This window comes from Scomber scombrus, chromosome 7 (assembly GCF_963691925.1).
Source record: "Scomber scombrus chromosome 7, fScoSco1.1, whole genome shotgun sequence".
Lineage (NCBI taxonomy): Eukaryota > Metazoa > Chordata > Actinopteri > Scombriformes > Scombridae > Scomber > Scomber scombrus.
In genome coordinates, this window is record NC_084976.1 from 2,259,696 (window position 1) to 2,280,443 (window position 20,748).

Genomic DNA, 20,748 nt, shown 5'->3' on the forward strand with positions numbered 1-20,748 from the left:
GGATTATTTCTGAGAGAATATATATAGTCCAACAAAAGTAGTTGATCATGACAGGCGTAACACAAAGTCCACTGGCAGTTGTACAGTGGTGTTACAGGTGATGTGTCTTTTTCACTCACAGTCTTGTTCTGAATACAGACAGCAGCTGGTGAGGACACATTAACCAGACAACAAACTAACTTTTTAGTTCGACTCTTACATAATTTACATTAATTAGCTACAGCTGATCTAATCTGCTGCTGGTGATATTTGTCATTTAAACCAGAGATAGAAATGACTGGCTATAAATGAGACACTGCTACCGGTATGTTTTCTGTGGGTCTTTGTTAATAAAAAAAAAAGAGTGAGGAGAGATACAGTGAAATGTACAGTAAGAGATTTGCTAGCGTCAGAGCTTAACCAATCCGGGTATTTTGCAGACCAGGAACCAGATCTAAAACACAACCAGCTATTAGAACCCATCCCTAATGAGCTCAAATTAATTCAGTAAGGGATTTGACAGGATGCAGATGTTAGCAAATTTGTTGATGAATTCAAATTTGATGCTATTGGACCACCAAATAAAAACGGATGGATTACTTGTTCTCTATTACTCTCCAGTTCTGCATAATAATGTCTCTGATTGTTGAAGTACACCTCTATGAACAGCACTTACCTGCATGTCTGTTAAGTTGACAGGAGAGTTTGCTGATGCCCTGGGTTTGTGTATATAGTCCCCTTTATCCTCCATCTCAGTGAACAGGAGTGGACTGTGGCTGTAATGGCCAATGAGTGATGTTCCTTCTTAATGGAAGTGCTGTAGCTCTCAGCTGGCTGTCAGCGGACACAATGACCCGTCAGTTTGACTGACACCTTGACTGACAAACCCACACTCATACTGCTACATGCGTTTCCCCCGTAAGCCTGCAGCAGACTTTACCCAGCCACCACCGGGCCATATTAGAGAGTGTCCAGTCTGCTCAGGCCTTTAGGGTAGAGGTGTGGCTGAAGGATAGAGATTAAACCCCAGCAGAGTATATACACACATGATTGTCTTTGAAAGGCTCTACTCCCAGCCTGTCTGCTGGAGTGGGCTTTGTAATCCATCATTACTGCATCGCTAGTGAAGATGCAGCAATGCAATAGGTCAACCCCTTCTTCTCTGAATGTGGCCTTTTGTTAATGAAGGCCCTGAAGTATGATACCCGTAAACCTCAGAAGCATTTTGTCACACTTCAGGAGACTAGTGTAGCTGCTCACCTCTCTTAACCTTCCTGTCACTCATGCTAATGGACATCATAATAAACAGGATCCAGCTTTGGTCCATGTGTGTGTGTGTAATTGAGTGTTTGCGGTTGAGTGTATGCACGGTTATGCATGGTTTAATCACATCTGCGCTGTTTTCAGAGTTCGTGCTACTGGCTCAGGTGCGTGTATGTATGTGTATGTGTGTTTGTGTTTTTCCACTGTCTGAAAGCTGAGGTCTCTCTCAATGCCTGTCAATATCAATCATAATCAGGGTGGTGTAGATCAGATGAATCCTTTTAATAAGTGCAACAGTGCTGTACAGTTAAATACTATTATATATGTATAAATACCATTGTCAGTGTATGTTTTTATATCTGTGGCTCCCTTGATTTAGTTCAGACCTTTTGTTTTCACTTAAGCTATAACTCTGGCTGTTAAAAGCTTTCCTGTTTCCAATATCTCAACTAAGGTGTCTGCTGATAACAAGTACTAATCGTGGTACTGACTAAAAGTAAGCAATTGTAGCATTCTCTTTTTTCACAATGTAAAACCTGTATGCTTCATTGCATGGTATTATTTTTACGTAAGGTAACATGAGGCCAGAGATTTCTGAGACAGTAAATCCGAGTCAACCTGCTTGTATGCTGATTGCAGAAGGACAACATTTTATGAAATTGACAAAGGAATCAATCGTGTCATATCACATCATCGTCAGCATAGAGATTGAGGCGATTTTACAAAAAGATTGTTTATTGTCTAAAACAACAATCATCCAGGAAAGCTAAGTTCCCTATGTAGTTACTTTTGTTCAGACACTGAAATAAACTTTTTAAGCCATTCATGTTAAAATTATGTTGGCGGGTCAGCAGTTCGCCCCGTTGATCGTCATGTTTTTACGATAAATGTCTTTTTTTGAATCGCCATAATCTTTATAACAGAGCTGGAGAGAGCAAAATTAAAATGGTACATAGAGCCACAGTGGCCTTATTTATGAGAAATATATCAGGTTCAAATTAATCGTTATTTTCCTTTAAGGAAACTAATCACTTCAGACTATTCACTTCATGTGTCGATTGTCACAATCTCTTTTACAATTTCAAGAAATGTTAAAAAAAACAAAACAAAACTGAATTACAGTGAAAAGATCAAAAAAAGTTTCCCAATATTGTCCATCATTTAATAATGTATTTAACTATTTACAGATGTGTTTTGAGGTAAACAAATAAACAAACTATGAAGTTAAAATACTGTCAGTATAACAAATGTGTTGACAGTGACATATTCTATTCAGTTGTCAGACTGATTTGTTTGCAAGTGATAGAATGTTGACAGCTATAGCATTATCATTACATTTTGTAATTCTGTAATATAATTACTGTATAATATAATTAAATAGTGTTACATGTGTCAGATGTCGGAACTCCCCATTAACAAGTAAAGGAAGCCAACCTCCACCCAGTAACTCTCAACCTGTGGGTTGTTTTTTAACTTCCATCAAATCACTTATTCTGACTGAAACAAAACAAAAAAACCGATAGGTATCTCTTTATATCAGACTGGTCTTTTTATACAGTAATGTACCTGGAACATGTAGGTCCATGTACTGTATTAGACTGGATGATGGTGCATTGCGGGGAACCAAATGTCATTTTTTATGTGTACTTTGACTTTTTGGAGTACTAGTAACTAGTAACTTGCACTAGTATTGTACTTCACTAGACTTCAAGTCACATCTGTTACTGATAAGAAGAAAAGTCAAAAGTAATGATTCACTGTGTGAGAATGGAACAAAAGAAAAGTGCGTAATTAGCAGCTGCAGCAGAGATAAAGGCATGCTGTGTAGGTGCTGTCCTCTCTGCTTCCTATATGTTAACCATGTTAGCAATGATAACCCTTAACCACTGAGGTATTTTGCTTTAGTTTCTGTCAACGTCCATTTGTTAACCTATGAATGGAAACTGTTGCCGAGCTCTGTGTTTTCTCGTCTCACGTTTGTCGAGACGAGAAAAGGATCAGAGCCAGGAGGCCCAACCGTGCACCAAAGCTGGTCTAGTTCACCAGGGTTCAGGTAAGGAGTAGGCCTTTCTTGTCAAACCAGAATCACTGGACAGATGAAGAATCTGATGAATCTTTGAAGTAAGACAAAAAACATAGGATAATTTCCTGGAGAAATGACGACAATTTATGAATATCACAGGAAGATACCTTTGAGTCTGTTGAGAGTTATCACTTGAGGTATTTGTGCTTTCATCAGACATTCAGCTTTTTCTGAATTTCTGCCCTTGCTTCTCCTGCAAAGACTGAACCTCCAAACAATCTGAATAGGAACTGAAGTAAATTCTCTGAGGCTCCATCTCTGTCTTCTCAAACTTTCTAAAAGGCTTATCTTTCTTCGCCACGAGTTTCTCCCTAGCTCACCAGCAGTTTTCCCTTCATCTTTGAAAGTCCCTCTGTAACTGATATAGATTGATATGGAACCTCTTCTGCTGAGCGATGTGAATTAGCCTCAGTCAAGCAGCGGCTCTATTCATTAACTTAAGCCTGGGCAACTGTGGAACAAAGTGCCTCACTCCTCTAAAGCGCAGACACACAATGCCTAATAAGTCTTTACGTGCTATTAGGAAGGCTTTGAAAGGCAGGCTGAAAAGTCTGACACTCCCCCTCCTCTTCCTGTTTACACTGAGTGCCGATTGTCATTTATTGAAAGCTGTAATGGGAAACAGGGCTGTGCGAGCCTTGGTACGCCTTTAATAGCTCTGTGAAACATTGAAAGTGGGGAATTTATTAGCGTGCTTTTTAACTAATGAATCAGGGTCTAGGCGTTCCGCACTTGCCACTGTGGTAAAAGCCTTCCTAATTTATCCGAATAAATATATTACGGAGTGTGTTGTGAGTGAGAGCAAGTGCCAGTCTTTAGTACTACTGATGGACCAAACATGCAGAGAAACGTACACTACTGCCACATAGCTGATGTACCTCATAATACCACCAGAATAGTGGACAATAGTGGTAACTCAAATATTGACAAGCTTTGAAAGCACACAAAACTGCACTTCCTATGAACTACTAATTGATAGGAATCCACTCAAGCTGCTAACACAGTCTGAGAAGTGACACATTCCCGGAGGGAAACAGTCTGTAGAGGGAGAAGGATTAAGGAACAGAAAGAAAGCTTTGCTTTTCAGTTGCTACAAGAGAGCCTTGGTGGGGGTGGCTGGGTTGAAAGGCATAAGTAATGAATGACTCTTCCCTCCCAATTTGTACTGAAAATCTTTCTGCTGCTTGACGCTTAAAACTTTTACTGCATGATTTTCTACTATGTGTTGTTTGTCCCACACTGAGACAATTACAGTGTCAAATACAGCTGTTTAGATAAATGCTGGTATTCAAATAAAGGCAGATTTGCAAATAATAATGATAATAATCAACAAATTAATACTCACCCCTAAAGAGTGGGTAAAAACATTAAGTGGGGGTGGCAATATTTCTATTATAATGGCTACATGGTAAATTTAACAAAGCACTAATAATCAATACAAGAGTCATGTCCTACTCATCACTTTGCTGCTCTGAGTTTTAGTTTTAAACTAATGTACTGCTCCCATTTACAAATTTATTCCCATTTAGTCCCATTTACTCAACCAGGTGCACCAGGAAAGTGTGAATGTTTCTACTTTTTGGCTGGACCAGCCATGGAGCAGCTTTTTAACCCCTAACTGTCTGTCACTGACTGCCTAGCTGATTGACTCACTGAGTGATGAAGCTGCATCATTGGTTTGCTGGCCTAATGTTGGAGTATACCCATCGACCGTCGCTGTTTCAAAATGAATTGGTGTGAACAGTTTCTATTACAGCCTCATGGCTTTGAAGATGTGCACTGATTTGTCTTCTCTGAGACTTTGTGGTAAAACTGTACCCGAGCTGAGGAACATCAACATAAAAGCCCACAGAGAGAGGGATTATACTGATAAAACAGCAAAGCACAACCAAGTATTAATTAGTGAATGAAAGCAATATTTTTGTAAAAAAAGAGCAGCTCTGAGCAAGAGAGTGGTGATGATGACATGAACATTATCAGCAAATTAAAACAGGATCAGGTCAGAAAACAAGGATGCTTCTTACCTAGTTACAATAAAATACACTTATATAACAGAAGAAGACGGGGAAGAAAAACCTGTTTATAATTGTGTCTCAAATAAAGACCTGGTTCTGCAGTTGAAGAGCAAACAGTAAAGTCAACACTGCTTCTCTTTCTAACAGAAATACTGTCAATGAAGCTCCACATTTGCTGATATTTCATATTAAAAGTCCTCCAAGGATTGAAGGATGGAATTATGTCCTTTGAGCTTCTGACTTATAAAGCTAAAGCTCTTATTTTGGCACAAAAATGTTAACCTTTACTGCAAGTGAATATCAACTACAAGTATCAGTTATTGGCCTCTTTGACTTACAAATAAACAGTATAGGAATTGGTCATGAAAAAAACGGTATTGGTCAATCCCTAGTACTTACATCCCAATTGTTTCCAACAATTTTCAAACCCAGAGAGTCCGTAATTTTTTAAAAATGTTTTCTTTAAAGATTTATTTTTGGGCTTTTTATGCCTTTCTTCAGACAGTCTGGTAGAGAGGCTGACAGGAAACAGGGAGAGAGAGAGGGGAATGACCTGCAGCATAGCTCCCTAACCGGATTCAAACCAGGGACGCTGCGATTATGTAGCATGCGCTCTCACCACTGGACCACCAGGGCGCTCCAGAATCTGTCATTTTAATCAAGGTCACGGTCCGTTGCATTTGGTATCCTGCCCTTTCCATGGTGTCATAGTCCCTCTACGAAAGAGGGACCCTGTCATTAATTGTCTTTTGATCAGTTTTAAGCCACATTTTTTACAATTAACTTTTTGATTTTAGTTTTTGGACATTTTTGATCTTAAGTTATCAGAGAAGCAAGCTGTGCAGATGTTAGCAACAGCTCAGCACACATCCTTTGTACGCCGAACAGCACTGATTTTTATTCACTGTTTTTAATAGTTTTAAACATCAGGTCTGCTTGTTTTGAAGAAGAGGAGATAATATAGAAGAGGATAATTCAGCTCCCAGTTCTGAACGTCTTCAGAACGTCTTGGAAGTTGTCAGAGGAAAAACATGCTGACCAAATGTCAATGGCAGCTTGGATAGTAGCCCCTCTGGATGTCCTGTGTCTACTGAACAGCATCAGAGAAACACTGATTTTTAACATAAAACTGCCTTATTCAGTGTTTTAATCACTGTGTCCGTTTATCTTGTAGACGAGGAGACCTCTGTGGATAATTCCACTCTGGGTAAAAACCTCATGAACAATGAAGAGTGAAAAAATCCTCACCGGGAGTAGCTGACTACAACGATAGCGATGGTGGTTGCTTAATAATGAAAACAACAACTCCCATGATTCTACAATACTTCGCAAAATCATTAAACTATGTCTTCTGATATTGTTTTGAATGAGAGAGCCCTAGCAGCAAAAATCACCTATTTTGCATTTAATGTGTGATGTGTGCAGGAATTGCTACATTTCTATACAACAGAAGCTTGTTTCAAATAAAAGCCTGGTCTGCAGCTTGAGACAGTATGTGAATGTGTGTATGGAAGTGATTCCAATATTTTTTTATGATGGAAGAATCACCATTTGAGAGAATTTTGTTGCTCTTACTCCCTCTTTTTCCTCTCTCTCACCCACCACTCGAACGTGGAGCTTATTGTGTAATAGAATGTTGGAAACATGCCGTCTGAGGATTCAAATAGAGGCCTGCCATCTTGTATTTACAGACTGGGGCGATAGTAACAGGTGAACAGACTTACTGCTGTCAATGGTGCAGTATGTTGGCTTCCATCACTGCCCTCACTCAGATCCTTTGATTCTCCTGGCTGTTGACAGCTTGCCCTCTCCTTTCCTGTGCAGGAAGCAGCCAGTGTATATGCACAGGCCTGCAAAGATGAGGCAGAAGTGAACAGCCCGCCATCCATAATTAATCCACCTTGATTGCATTTTCTAATCCAGTTTTGATGTGGTTCCCCCCACAGCACACACGTGGCTCTGTGTGTTTGCTTAGACTTGCTAAGCACAAGCCTCAAGTCTTCAAGGCTTCTTTGAAGGATTCTGAGGTTCAAGAGTTTACAATCCAATCTGATGGCAAATGATATCACCTTAAACATGCACTAAATGTCAGCCTCTGAAAAGGTTTGTGTCAGTAATCAAACTAGATTTAGTGTGTACATTTTATTATTTTGGTAGAAGGTCACTTTATATAATTTCAGTTGGTTATTGTTAGTTTTAGTTTATTTGAATACGTTTTGCCACATATTTTCACATCTTTTGTCAAGTTTTTCAAAATCTTAAATAGAAGTTGTGTTTTCGGTTATTTTCTGCAGAAATTAAAGGAAAAATACTTGCTCAGAATTTATAAAACGATATCGCACAGCATGTTGTCTTTCATATCTCTGTCTACATTCTTCATCTGTGCTCCTGCATTACAATCAATTCTGAATGTTTGTATTCAGATTCCAATAAATCTGTCAGGCAATAAAATTGAAATGAGTCACCAGTGACCTTGCAGTAGCCTGTGGGATAATCAGCAGTTTTTTTTATCATGTCTGAGAGTCATCGAGTCAAATCTATTGTTATGATTTACCTGTAATATGTGGTGAGGTTGTATTAGATTTCGCTGTATTATACGGTGTCCCTGTTATTTTATCTGCTGTCAGTGTGTTCAACAAATGGTAATAGTTTTTTTTCTGAGTTGAATTTTCAACCTCATAATAATTGCAATGAATCATGACTCACTGAGCTCCCAGTGTGGTTGTTTACTCAGGTGAGGTGAAGGAAACCATCAGCTATACACCTGCCAGAATGCTACTGTCAAAAAGAATCATTAAGACTATTTTGATAAAGTGAAAAACTGTCTTTAATACATTTTAATGGCGACTGTATCAACATAACCTCTTCACCCTAGTACCAGTAACAAGCTACTTTTTCAGTTTGGGAATGATAAAAATCAGGATTAATCACAACTACGTCTTAACACATCACAACATCATTTTCAGCTTATCACCTTTAAACTTAACTACATTGTCTGAAGTCATTTAACAAGCACCTAATTGGACATCCAGGTAGATATCATTAAAAATGTTTCAAAACCCAAAAATACCATTTGTACTATTAATGTTTGTTTATTTTGAATTTAAATGTTTTTAATGGGAGTTAGATGCAGGGTGGGCCGCAACGTGTTCACAGAGGCCCTCGGTGCTTCTTCAGCAGGTGCCCGCGCGGTTGAAGTGATGGATTACCTCACCCTCTCCTATCTTCATGCAACTCCCGGCTCTCCCTCTCCCTCCTTTGTGCCCTCTCCCCCTCTTCTTCCTGCTGCTGCTGTTCTGCAGGGAAATGAATAGGCCTCCTGTTTGCTGCATCCGCATCTCACTCTGTCATACTCCACCATGCATCTGGCGCCCGTGGTTCCGTGTGCATGTGTGTGATCAGCATGTGTGTGTTTGTATCCATAGGATTGACTTTTGGGATTTAGAGTGTGTGTGTATGTGTGTGTGTTTGTGAGTGTGTTTGTGGGGGTGTGTTTGGCCAGGTCATTTAGTACTCTGCATGCAGGCTTGGAGCAGGCTGATAAGCTGTTTGCAAAAACTGGCAATTAAAAGTTGATCAGGCTGTCAATTCAAATGGAATGAAATGGAACCAGAAAGTAATTAAAAGGATGGCATGAAAATGACAACAATTATATCTCTTAGCTTCCCATTACCGATGCACAGAAGAATTTAATTAGTTTAGGCGCTCATATAGTGACTCATACAGTAAACACAATAACACAAAATAGCAGTCACCACACACACAAAAAAAAAGAAAAAAAAGGTGAGTGCTTCCTGTGTTCAAACATAGACTGGCAATCTCAGTTTCACTATTAAACCGACAAACAGGATATGCACAAGACTGCTGTTTAGCTATTGCTGTTGAATTATTAGTGCGATCTATGTGGGTCCAATTAGTTTGTTTTAAGTGGCTGGTGGATTGGCGGGATATTCCCAGTCCTCCCAGTTTGCCCATATGGCCGTAGGCCGTTGTATCCGCTGTGTTAATGAGCCTGTCAGCTTCCATCCCACTCAGCAGCAGCCCAAGATGGGCTGATGGGCACCTTCCAATGCACACAGTATACTGCTGAGGATGACTGCTTCTACTTGTAGACAGACAGCGTGCACAGCTAACTCACTCAGTGTACTGTATTTCTTTCCTTTTCACAGAAGCATTCTCTCCATCTTTCTCTCTCATACAGTCAGAGATTGCTCAATGCCTCATCGAAAATGTTGTGCAGCAAAGCAGCCAGCTGGGTTTTAGTGATTGGTTCTGCCCTGGACTCAAACAGCTGCTCTCATTAGAAACTTTATTTAACCCTGCTGCTGAAAGGTTGACCACAGATGTGTACGATCTTATATTAGCCAGCTGGGCTCAGCAGAGCTCACTCTCCATGCTTTAAATGCTGGGGCCTTGCTATAAATGAAGGGATCGGTGGATTGGCTGAATGCAACGAGGGACATCCAGCTGCAATGATGCGGACTGATTTGTAATAAAGCGGCAACTTAGCTGTCACAATTGGTCCACATTTGAGTGGGTTTTGGAAGGTGACTTCAGCTTGTAACAAAACACACATAGCTACTGGAATCCTATACTTGTGTTTTGTATCTAGGGGAAAGGAAATAAATGAGCCCACTGGCTCTGGAGTTTGTGTGTTTGCTTTGAATTTCTACTTGATAAAGTCTTCTCAACTCGGGTCAACTTAATTAACTTGGCATCCTGCCTGTGTGTGTGTGTGTGTGTGTGTGTGTGTCAGTCAGTTTGACTTTCTGGCTCAAAGTCTATGTTCAGTTTGTATGACTTAATGTGATAATGATGGTGTCCAGTCACTCGATCAGCTGTGTAATGTGGTATGTACTTGACTATAAAACAGTATAAACATGAGGATAGTAACTTGTTTAATATTATTCTTTGTAATGTAGATTGTAATGTAGTCATGTTATTTTGCCCTTACTGTACATACAACATGGCTGTTAAAAAAACAAGATAAGGACTTCAATGGCTCTCAGCAAGCTTCACTCTCAGTGCTCTCCTGTTTGTCAGTTTAAAAAAAAAAGTGATTTGGGCCATTGCTCTAGTCATTCTTCAGTTGATTATTCAATGTTAAGATCAGATGTGATCTATCAGTCTGAGGTCTTCATTCACAGCAGATGTTGGCAGCAGAGGAATAGAGAGTGTTTCTAAACTGATATTGAAATATTTACTGTCACAAAAAAAGTAACCTTTAAAAATGCTTCATATGTTGGATACAGGTATGAGGTGTATATTTTATTGAATTAACATGAATCATCAATTTCATCTCAGAATGATTCTTCTAAATGAACTCAGATGGAGAGAGTGTGGACGCCATGGTAGCATTTGAATAATAATGATAAACCAATAATCTGCTATTGCAAATCATTAATCAGATGAGACCAACCAGAAACCAGAAACTGACACAAATACTAACATCTATCTATGAATTACTGTCATGAAAAGGCAAAAAACCAACATGTCAGTCAGTCTCTCCATACTTACTGAATAATTACTTTGTTCCTACCTTGTCTGTGACTGTCTACAAAAGCTCAGTCATTTCCTAAAACTGGTCACTGTAGTTTTTATTAGAGCCAGATCAATATATCCGTCAGCCGATATTAACGGCCATATTAACTTATCACAGATATACTGGTATCAGCATATATGTTGTTAGACATGCACCAATATTTCTTTAAAGTTATATATGCAGTCTTTTATGTATATTTGATCCTTTTTCTTTAGTCAAGTTTAACATGTAAGTACATGTGTTTTTTTGTAGTGTTTTATCTTTTCAGTGCACTGTGTTTATATAACTAAAATATCTTGCCTCCATTACTTATCTTTATCCTTTTTTGTTTTAAAGTTCATTTTATTTGCACATTGTGTATATACAAGCTTATCGGACAATATATCGATATCAGCATTTTTTTACTCCCCAATATCGGTATCGACATCAGCCCCAAACATCCAGTATTGGTCAGGCCCTAGTTTTTTTCAACAATTACTCAAATAAAAGTGAATAGTGCATTTGTTAACTTTTTTCAGCAGCACATTAATCCACATTTGGTGTTTCTTCTTTTATTTGATATTCATCACTTTGTAATATTCAATATAAATGCTGATATCCCCTGAATTTAACATAAACTAAAAAATAATGAGCCCTGCGTGACACAGGCTGGGCACCAGGGTGGCAACTGAAAGAGCCACAGAGTGAGTACAATTTTACCAAGAGGTCCTCTGACCGCTGACATTCTTGATGAGCAAAGTTTCAGCAGAGTAGATCTTATATGTTAACAGCTGATAACGTCCCTTTGCAGTTACAGTAACTACTTTCCCACAACACTGACATCACGCCCTGGAGACAGCTTTTGGCAGGCACAGCTGGATCTCCAATTGGAAGATGTATGTGCATACATTAACATAACAATTAAGCCAGAGAGGTTTTAAGGAGAGAATAAAAAAAGCACTGAAGATTTCCAAAGATCATTTAACGATGGCAACTTTCTATTTACAACATGTATGCTTTACCTCAAGGTGAATAGTGGGGCAGGCATACATTTGCATGAATTAGCATGTTTAAGGAGTGTAGGGAGACCGGCTTTTTCGTTACAAACAGACAAAGTCGATAAATCAAAATGAGGGCCAGCCGCTCAAGTGATTGTTGTGGCTCTCTGGTCACCGCAGAGACACAGGAATGAGTCTGCAGAAGCTTCGTAAAATGGGGTGAAGCTCAGTGGTCCATAATTCAAAAATGAATATTTATAAGTAGGAGCTCGGTGGACTTGGCCTTAGGGGAAATAATTGGGTAGACAGGAGGAGACTGGAATCACCGTCCCTGTTCAGAGAGTGTAGAAGAAGCCCTGCAGTCATTATGAAGAGAATGTGCTTCAGTAATATCCACACAGAACCTTTACTTGTTTAGTGATGGAAGGAGAGGAGTTGGTGGCAGAGGTGGATGTAAAGTTTGAGGTATAAAAGTGTGAGGCTGAGCTATTGGACTGCAAGCATCTGGGCTGATTTTTGGCCAGCTGTGAATAGTGCACAATGCTCCAAATAAAGCAGGTATGAAAGCAAGCTGTCAACAAGTAATCATAATAATAATAATAATAATAATAATAATAATGCATTTTATTTAAAGGCGCCTTTCAAAGCACTCAAGGACACCTTACAAGGCACAAAAACACGACAACAGTACATTAAACAATAAAAATCAGGTAACGTTTAGTGCAAAGATAAAGAAATAAATATGAATGTGACTATAAAGTGCATCAGTACAACAAATAAACAAGAACGTGATGCATAGTTAGTGTGAGAAAGAGTATGCCACTCTGAATAGGTGCGTTTTCAGGCGGGATTTAAAGGTGGAAACAGAGTCAGAAGTGCAAATGTCTGGTGGGAGAGAGTTCCTGAGGCGGGGGGGCAGATCGGCTGAAAGCTCTTGACCCCATGATGGTAGTTAAGTTGGCAGATGGGGCAAAGAGCTGGTTGGCAGAGGAGGATCGGAGAGTTCGGGAGGGTGTGTAGATGTGAATCAGTTCAGAGACATATGATGGTGCCAGGTTGTGAAGGATCTTGTAAGAGGAGTAGAATCTTAAAGTCAATGCAGGATTTGATAGGGAGCCAATGAAGTTGCTGCAGGGCAGGAGTGATGTGTTCAATAGAGGGAGTTCTGGTTATGATACGGGCGGCTGCGTTCTGTACCAGCTGGAGTTTGTGAAGAGATTTCCACGGAAGACCAAAGAGGAGAGAGTTACAGTAGTCCAGACGGGATGTGATCAGGGTGTTTACCAGGATAGCGGTGCAGGTTGGTGAAAGTGAGGGACGGAGACGGTTGATATTACGTAGATGGAAGTATGCAGTCCATGTAACGTTACTGATGTGGGTTTCGAAAGATAATGTGCTGTCCAGGATAACACCCAGGCTCTTTACCTGATGCGATGTAGGAACAGTGGAATTGTCGATGGACATGGAGAAAGTGTTGAGTGTTGCTAGGGTTGATCTGGTACCAATGAGGAGGACCTCTTTTTTCGCCGTTGAGTTTAAAAAACTGAAAGTTCTAGAACTTTCTGACTGCTGTGGTCATATATTATATAAGACACTACATGTGACGTTTCATAATGACTCTCCTCTCTTGGATGGAACCACATGGCAGCCTTCTTACCTGGATCCAGATTTAAACTTGGTACAATTAGGACCTGTCATGACAAAGGCTTATGTTTTCTTTCAAACCTTTTTATTTTTCTTCCAATACTGTTTTTTTAAATTCAAAGTAATGAGTTTAAGACAACTGAGCCTGTCTAGAATGAAGAAAAATATTCTGTTGAAATGTGGTTAATATTGCTCTCAGAGAATAAATCCTGCATTGTCATGTAGATAATCTCATACTTGTGCATTTATATTGCAGACAATGATTTTATTTTTTTTGGCTTTGTCTGATCCTAATATGTAAGAGCTGTTTGGTATTCTGAATGGATAATATCCTACATGAACCAATATCTTTTATGTAGAAATCCTGAATAGATTCAGTATTATAGCCAATGTTGGAAACGCAAGAAGAACACACGTACTGTAATATATGAATATATTTATTAATGTTATGGATTGTACATAAGGCTAGATTCTCACATACTCATTAACATTGCTAATATCCTAAACTACATCTCTCTATATATAGCATGTTATGTATGTATGTATTTCCTTCATCAAACTCTTGAACTGATCAACTCCACACTTGGCAGGTGGCTGATTGTGTTGACTTGGTTTCACTTTTTATGTAGATTGTAACACAGCTGGATTTGAGATATTATGAAATGGGATTTAGAAGTGAAATCAAGTGTAACGGCATGTTGTACGTTTACAATTGATCGGCATGGAATCAGCTGCTTAGCAGTTAAACGCAAGGGTAATATTATAACTTTGTAATTACAACAACATTATTATTAAGCGTTACCTTTGAGCTCTAAATTAACTTAGTTGCTGGTTCTAACTCTCAGCAGTAACTTGGACTCAGGAGTCAGCTGGTCTTTTACTTTGCAGCTAACAGTAAAGTAACCTAGTACACTAACTTTTTGTAGTTTTTGTAGTAAAAAAAAATCTCTCATCTACTCTATACTGACATGTGGAAAGTGATGCCAGCTGCTCCGATCTCTTTTAGTAAAGTAATAACATGCTGCACAGCTGACAACCATAGCTGCTGCCCATAGTTGGTGGTTGTAAACTACACACAGGTAAGATGAGGGTGGTTATCCCATGAGTTATGAGGTAATGATGCATCTAGTGTGCATCAATCAGTCTTTATGTATTTGGTGCCAAATCACAACAAAGGTCAACTCAAGGCACATTTCACATAGAGCAGGTCTAGCAGGTTTCTATCCACAGCTGTGGCATGGTAGTGTCTTGAGTTATCCTTACCTAATAAATGAATCATTTGTTAGCTTCATTATACAGGTGCTACTGCTCTGGTCTCATATTCTTATGACTAACGCTTGTTTCCAAAATGAAACTCAGTGGTTTCATCTGGAGTCCTGAGTCCAGTAAAAACTGCCCCAAACAATGTATGTAACAGTTTTTCAGACATAATTAATGAGCTGTACTGGAGGAATGGCTCTAATCAACCTAATGTCCACTTGTGTTTGCCATGTGGAGCTGTTTTGTTGACCATCAACAGCAGTCAAGTGTCAGTGTTCTCTCTGTAGGGAAGAAGTTGTGTCTCTTGTTGCTGTCAGTGGACATTGTTGCTAATCAGCAATCTTTCAGCAACACAGAACCCCAAACTATCACGTGTGTACATCAGCCGCCGCACCGAGCTCTTCATCAGAAACCCCTCCGGCCCCCCGTCCAGCACCTAGCTGCAACCACAGCCGCCCTTCACTCCTTCCAGCTTAAGTGGACTCTAATAAAGTTGCTCTTTGATGCATTAATAACCTCTTCCTCCCTACTGAGCTGCGGGGCCGACTTCCGAACAGCGCCCCGCATATCCACGCCTGACATGCACTCTTTAATTATTTCTTTCTATGAGTGTTGGAGCGAAACGAGGGGAAGGGGAAAGTGATGACATACTTCTAATGAATCCTTGAATAAATAATACTGCTGTCTAAGCTTAAGGCATCCTGAGCCAGACTAAGTGGGAGAGAGGTGGAAAGAGAAAGAAGGGAAGAGGGGAAAATGACGAAGGTGGAAAAAAAACAACATTAAACACAATTTTAATGTTAAAAAAGCTAATATGGTTCTTCAGTTAGCTCTTAGGAACTGAAGTGACTTTACAATTGTTTCCCACACTGCCTGAAAACACATACAGTAGATTCAAGTCTCCTTTTTAAGACTTTTACACGTGGCCCACTGTTTCAGAGGTAAAATGTCATAAATTCAGATCATTTATGAGGTAAAATGAGGCAGATTGATATCAAAAATCCATGTTTGAATGAAATCAGAATATTTCCACTTTAACCACCAACAGTTTTGCGGCTTTCTGCTTTGTATTTAATTACTTTGAGGGGCGCTGGCTGATCGTGCAGCATAATCAGCAGCTTGTTTGCATTTCCTGCCAGTTTTTCTATTCAGTTCCCGAAAGCATGTTCAGATCCAGCGGACAAAGACAGTTATTTATTTACATTTTAACCAAATCAGTTTAATTTGAGTTATTATTACTATTATAATTGTGGGTGTTTGTGATGATGTAAAAAAAAAGGCAAACATCTGCATTCTTGATCCATGATATGAACACAGTATAATCAGGTGTTTATGTGGTGTTTGGATGTTCTTTTGGACTGTAGACAGTCTGCTGTAGAAGGAAATGATTCACCTGTACAGCAGCTGGGTGTTTTCACTGTCTCGTGTGTGTGTGTGTGTGTGTGTGTGTGGGTGGGTGGCACCAACTGTCCTTCACAGTGGCCATTTCTCTACTTATCAGAGGCTGTGTGAGATTGAGGGCCATCACCCACACTCTGTTGCCATAGTGAAGGCAGACAGAGGGCAGCTTGACTGACAGCTAATCCCACCACACACACTTTTCCCTCCTTCGTGCTTCTTCTCGTACACAGAGGCTCTGTCGCTGACACATACTGTAACTGATCACCTGTCTATATTTCATGTCAGTGCTCCTGGTTGTAGAGTCAGCATTGTAGTTTGGTCACAAAAAAAAATAAATGTCACCGATGGGGGTAACAGCACCTAAAAGTTAACATCCAATACAGATAAGTCATGTCACAACAATCATACTGACGACACATTATCTGTGTTTGTTGTAGCACCCAGCAGCACCTTTCTACCACAATACTTCTCCCATACTTGTTAGCTAGAAAATTACAAAAGCACAATTATTAAAATGACATCATGATGTGATCAGAGCTGTGAAAATGTCATATTTTGAGGACTAAATGAATAGGTAGATAAATAGACTGTATAATTGTACCTGTATTCAGTATATATTCTAGCTTTAATTTCAAACACAAGAATTATTAGATGGTGACTGTTGTACAAACGTTGATATAACTAAGTCAAGTAATAGCTTTATTTTTGACTGACAGTTTGTTGGTGATGATTTTTTTTTTTTTCAAAATTAAAATTATGCAGTAGATATGGTGGATATGGAAATATGTGTATCTATGCTAGAGGGGGAATGCCTTTACTTAAATGTACAGTGGCTATTTTAATAAAAGTCTCGAGGGACTGCTGTGACCTACAAGATGACCTATGAGATGGCTGAGAGCTTTAGTTTATGAAGCCTAACTAGTTTGACTATTTAACTATGTGAAGGTATCAGTGAAGAAGAACATTACACAGCTGTTCTTGAAGTTCAGTAAAAATCCCTACAGCAAAGTAAAACAACACAGTAAAGTTTAACCCACCATGTTCCACCTCTAGTTTCTGACAAAGCGGTCTCTAAAAACTGTGATCTGAATGCAAACTTAAGAGTAAAAACAATGATTATAAGATTACAAAGTACATTTTAAGCTGCAAGCAGTGATGATTGTACAGTTGGGGAGAGCTACAGTCAAAGTAATGTATTGCAATACATTTACCAGAGAGTGGCTGTCATATACATGTTCCTGTTGGATATTGCACACAGGAGATAAATATCACATCACATTAAATGTACATTACATTACATTACATTAAATGTCATGTAAATCAATAGGAGTTTGCAACATAGTAGGTCCTACACAAGTGGGCCATTAATGCAGCGATACATTTAGTGGAGATTGCCTGATATGCATTGTCATGAATATCAGATGTTGCATAAAAGAGTTTAATATCACATGTTGTGTCAGTTATGTGGCGTTAGAGACCCACTAAACTTCATATGCAGACTTTACCGGGTCAATTTCATGTAAATTGAATGTTTTTTTCACATAACAATGACTTCCTGTTGTCAGTAGGTGGCGCTATGACTATGACTCAATATTGGCATGTAGGTATGTTCCGGTCTGGACTCTTATCAAGCATGAGACATTTGGGGCAGATTGGAACATGTAATACAAATAACTACAATTTTTATTTGTATAGCACCTGCTATGTGCTTTTACAACCAAATAAATAACATGCACCTAGTGATTTACATGAAAAAGACATAAAAGGAACATAAAAGCATGTCAAATAAAACAGTAACTTTGCATAAGATGGAAAATAAAACCCACTTGACAACATAATAAAAATAAGGCAAAATCATGTAAAATATTTAATAATAGAATGTGTACTTCAGTGTTGTTAAATTGAGACTCAGTAAGTGAAATCTCAAAGTATTTAGTCATGTGTCGTCTAGATCTGTGAAGCCATAAGCAAACAGAACCTGCTTTTTTCCCAACACACACAGACTCACCACCAGTCTTAATTAACTGAAATAATCCTCTTTCAGCTTACCCCCGAACATCTTCCCACAGGTTTAACCTCACTGTGGGTCTTATCTGTGTCTGGTGCAACTTGAAGCTGCCCCAGGAAACAAGTGGTGCTGTGGGGGTTAAAAATCACACACCAAAACTACCGACCACTGATCTTTGCACTGTGTAAGATGAGATGAAAAATACAAAATCAGCTTTATATTAATAATTAAAAAATAAGAATACATGCACACATTTACATACAAATACATCTACTAACTGTATTAATTACAACAGTTCACTGTTTCATGGAAAAACATACATGTTTCCTATGTCGCCACAGCAATGGTATTCCACGAAAACTTAAAAGCTTTGCAATATAACTTCGCCAAGGTCTTTAGATGACACCTACCAAATTTGAAGTTACTCGGGTTAATTCTCTAGGAATTTGTTAAAGTACAAGGCCTGTAAAAACCAAAATCAAAAAATCAATTCAAAATGTCAATTAAAAATTGCTGACTTCCTGTTGGACCTGGGGTACAGCTCCAAGAGGCTTTCTTGGAAGTCTAGAGATGTTGCTTCTGCCTGTATTTTTTTGTCTTTCTCCTACCTCAAATTTAAAGGTGGGAGCTGTCACTTTGCAAATTGTTAGTAGGTGCTCTTGAGCCAACCTACTACATCCAAGCCCAAGCCCCATATCAGAAATCAATTTCCCCCAATTTTTTTTACGCTTTTGTGTGTTTTCGAGTACCCCCAGTACCTCACAAATGCATTTGAACGCATAAAACAATAAACAATTTCTTTGAAATACAATAGGGCCTTCACAACAACTAGTGCTTGGGCCCTAAAAAGACCCAACCCAACCCAACCTCTCTTATTCAGATTTTGAAAACCATAAGGATCCTTTGTTTTGTAATTTGTCTCTCTAAAGGATAAGCAGTATAGCTCATGGATGGATGGATGGATAGAGGGATGGATGAAAAAGTATAGAGGTTTCTCTTTCATTTAACAATGACTGTTAATGTATGTATTAATTAAAGGAGAACCATATCGCAATGTGTCCTTTTTTTGCCTTTGATTTTAATTAGATATAGATTTGTGTTAACCTTTATTCATCCTCTCTCTCCCTTACTCTTTGTGTGTGTGCTTGCTCTCAGATCGGGCAGCTGGTGTTCAAGGGGATGAAGCGTCTGAACAGGATCCAGTCCATGGTGTTTGAGACGGCCTACAACACCAATGAAAACCTTCTGATCTGCGCCCCAACTGGCGCTGGAAAGACCAACATCGCCATGCTGACTGTCCTTCACGAGATCCGCCAGCACCTGCAGCCTGGGGGTGTCATCAAGAAGGATGAATTCAAGGTCTGACACTAATACACACACACACACACACTCACACTCACTCTCACACTCACACACACACACACACTCTCACACACACATATAAACAGAGATATAAAATGTGGGGGTTGCTTCTCCCTGCTTCAGTAGATGTGATGCACCATGATCACATGTGTATTACACTGGTTGTTAATAGGGAGACGTTCACATCGACTGACTGTAATGAGTCATTATAATTGGAGTATGTGTGACAGCATCTGTGTGGCCGCCGAGCAGAATCACAGTCAGAATTTAAAACAATTTCTGTGTAAAGTCTACGATGTCTGTGATACCCACTTAATGTTCCCAGTGTCGCTCCACCGCAGAGTCTCTTAACATGCCTCGTGGAGATTAAGCATGCTCCTCGCTGAGACTCACACACCCCATGCAGAGATTCAGCTCTGATCCTCAGAGCTGTGGATGCTGAGATTTCAGGCAGCATGTAAATGGGAGTTATCTGATAGTATTGAGTCAAGGACAGCTGGATTCACTTGATGATGTTCCCTCCAAGAGACTTTGTTAGTTTTACTGATTTGTGCAGTGAGTTATTGTTATTTAGACTCAGTGATGACCAGACTTTATTTATTTATTTCTTGTTTTCTTTTTCGAAGTTTTAAATGATATATAAGTTTCAAGTATCTGCTAAAAAAAATTGAAATAGAGAATGATGCACAGAACAGTTTTAATTACTCTGTGACAGTTATTATGACAACTGTGAACAAACTGTCAAATACGCCCCCTTAAAACAATGGAACCGCTAAATATAACTAAACACTAAAAATACTTAAACACTGAAAGTGTCCCACTACAAAGATAAATTCAAGTATGGACCTATATGTGAATGTGTTAATGTCATCAGTGTCAAGCTGCCCTAACATACCTTACTACAAAGTGTTCTTATCTATAGTTAGTGATGTGTGCAGAAATCCAGCTCCCACTGCACATACTGGATTGTTTTCTATTTATAATCAGAGCATTTGATTTATTGATTGTTGTCCAAGTGTAAAATGAATTTCAACAAATATAGCATGAAAATGGTACAGCAAACATAAAACCTCTTCTAAAATAAATTGCCTACACTAGCTTTAAGAAGTACAGTGCATTTGTTCTTGGTAAGGATAAATCTAGTGTAAACCTTCCTACCACAACACAGCCACACTCACTCTCCTCTGTAGATACTGTATAAAACCTCTCAGCAC

The 20,748-nt window shown here is 39.1% G+C and overlaps 1 protein-coding gene across 1 annotated transcript in view; it reads left to right on the plus strand.

Moving 5' to 3' along the window:
• ascc3 (activating signal cointegrator 1 complex subunit 3) overlaps positions 1–20,748 on the plus strand; it is a 174,518-nt gene that overhangs the window by 39,915 nt on the left and 113,855 nt on the right. The window contains exon 9 of the mRNA XM_062422423.1: positions 19,328–19,531. Within this exon, the coding sequence (XP_062278407.1) occupies positions 19,328–19,531 (204 nt within the window). The remainder of the gene's footprint in view (positions 1–19,327; positions 19,532–20,748) is intronic.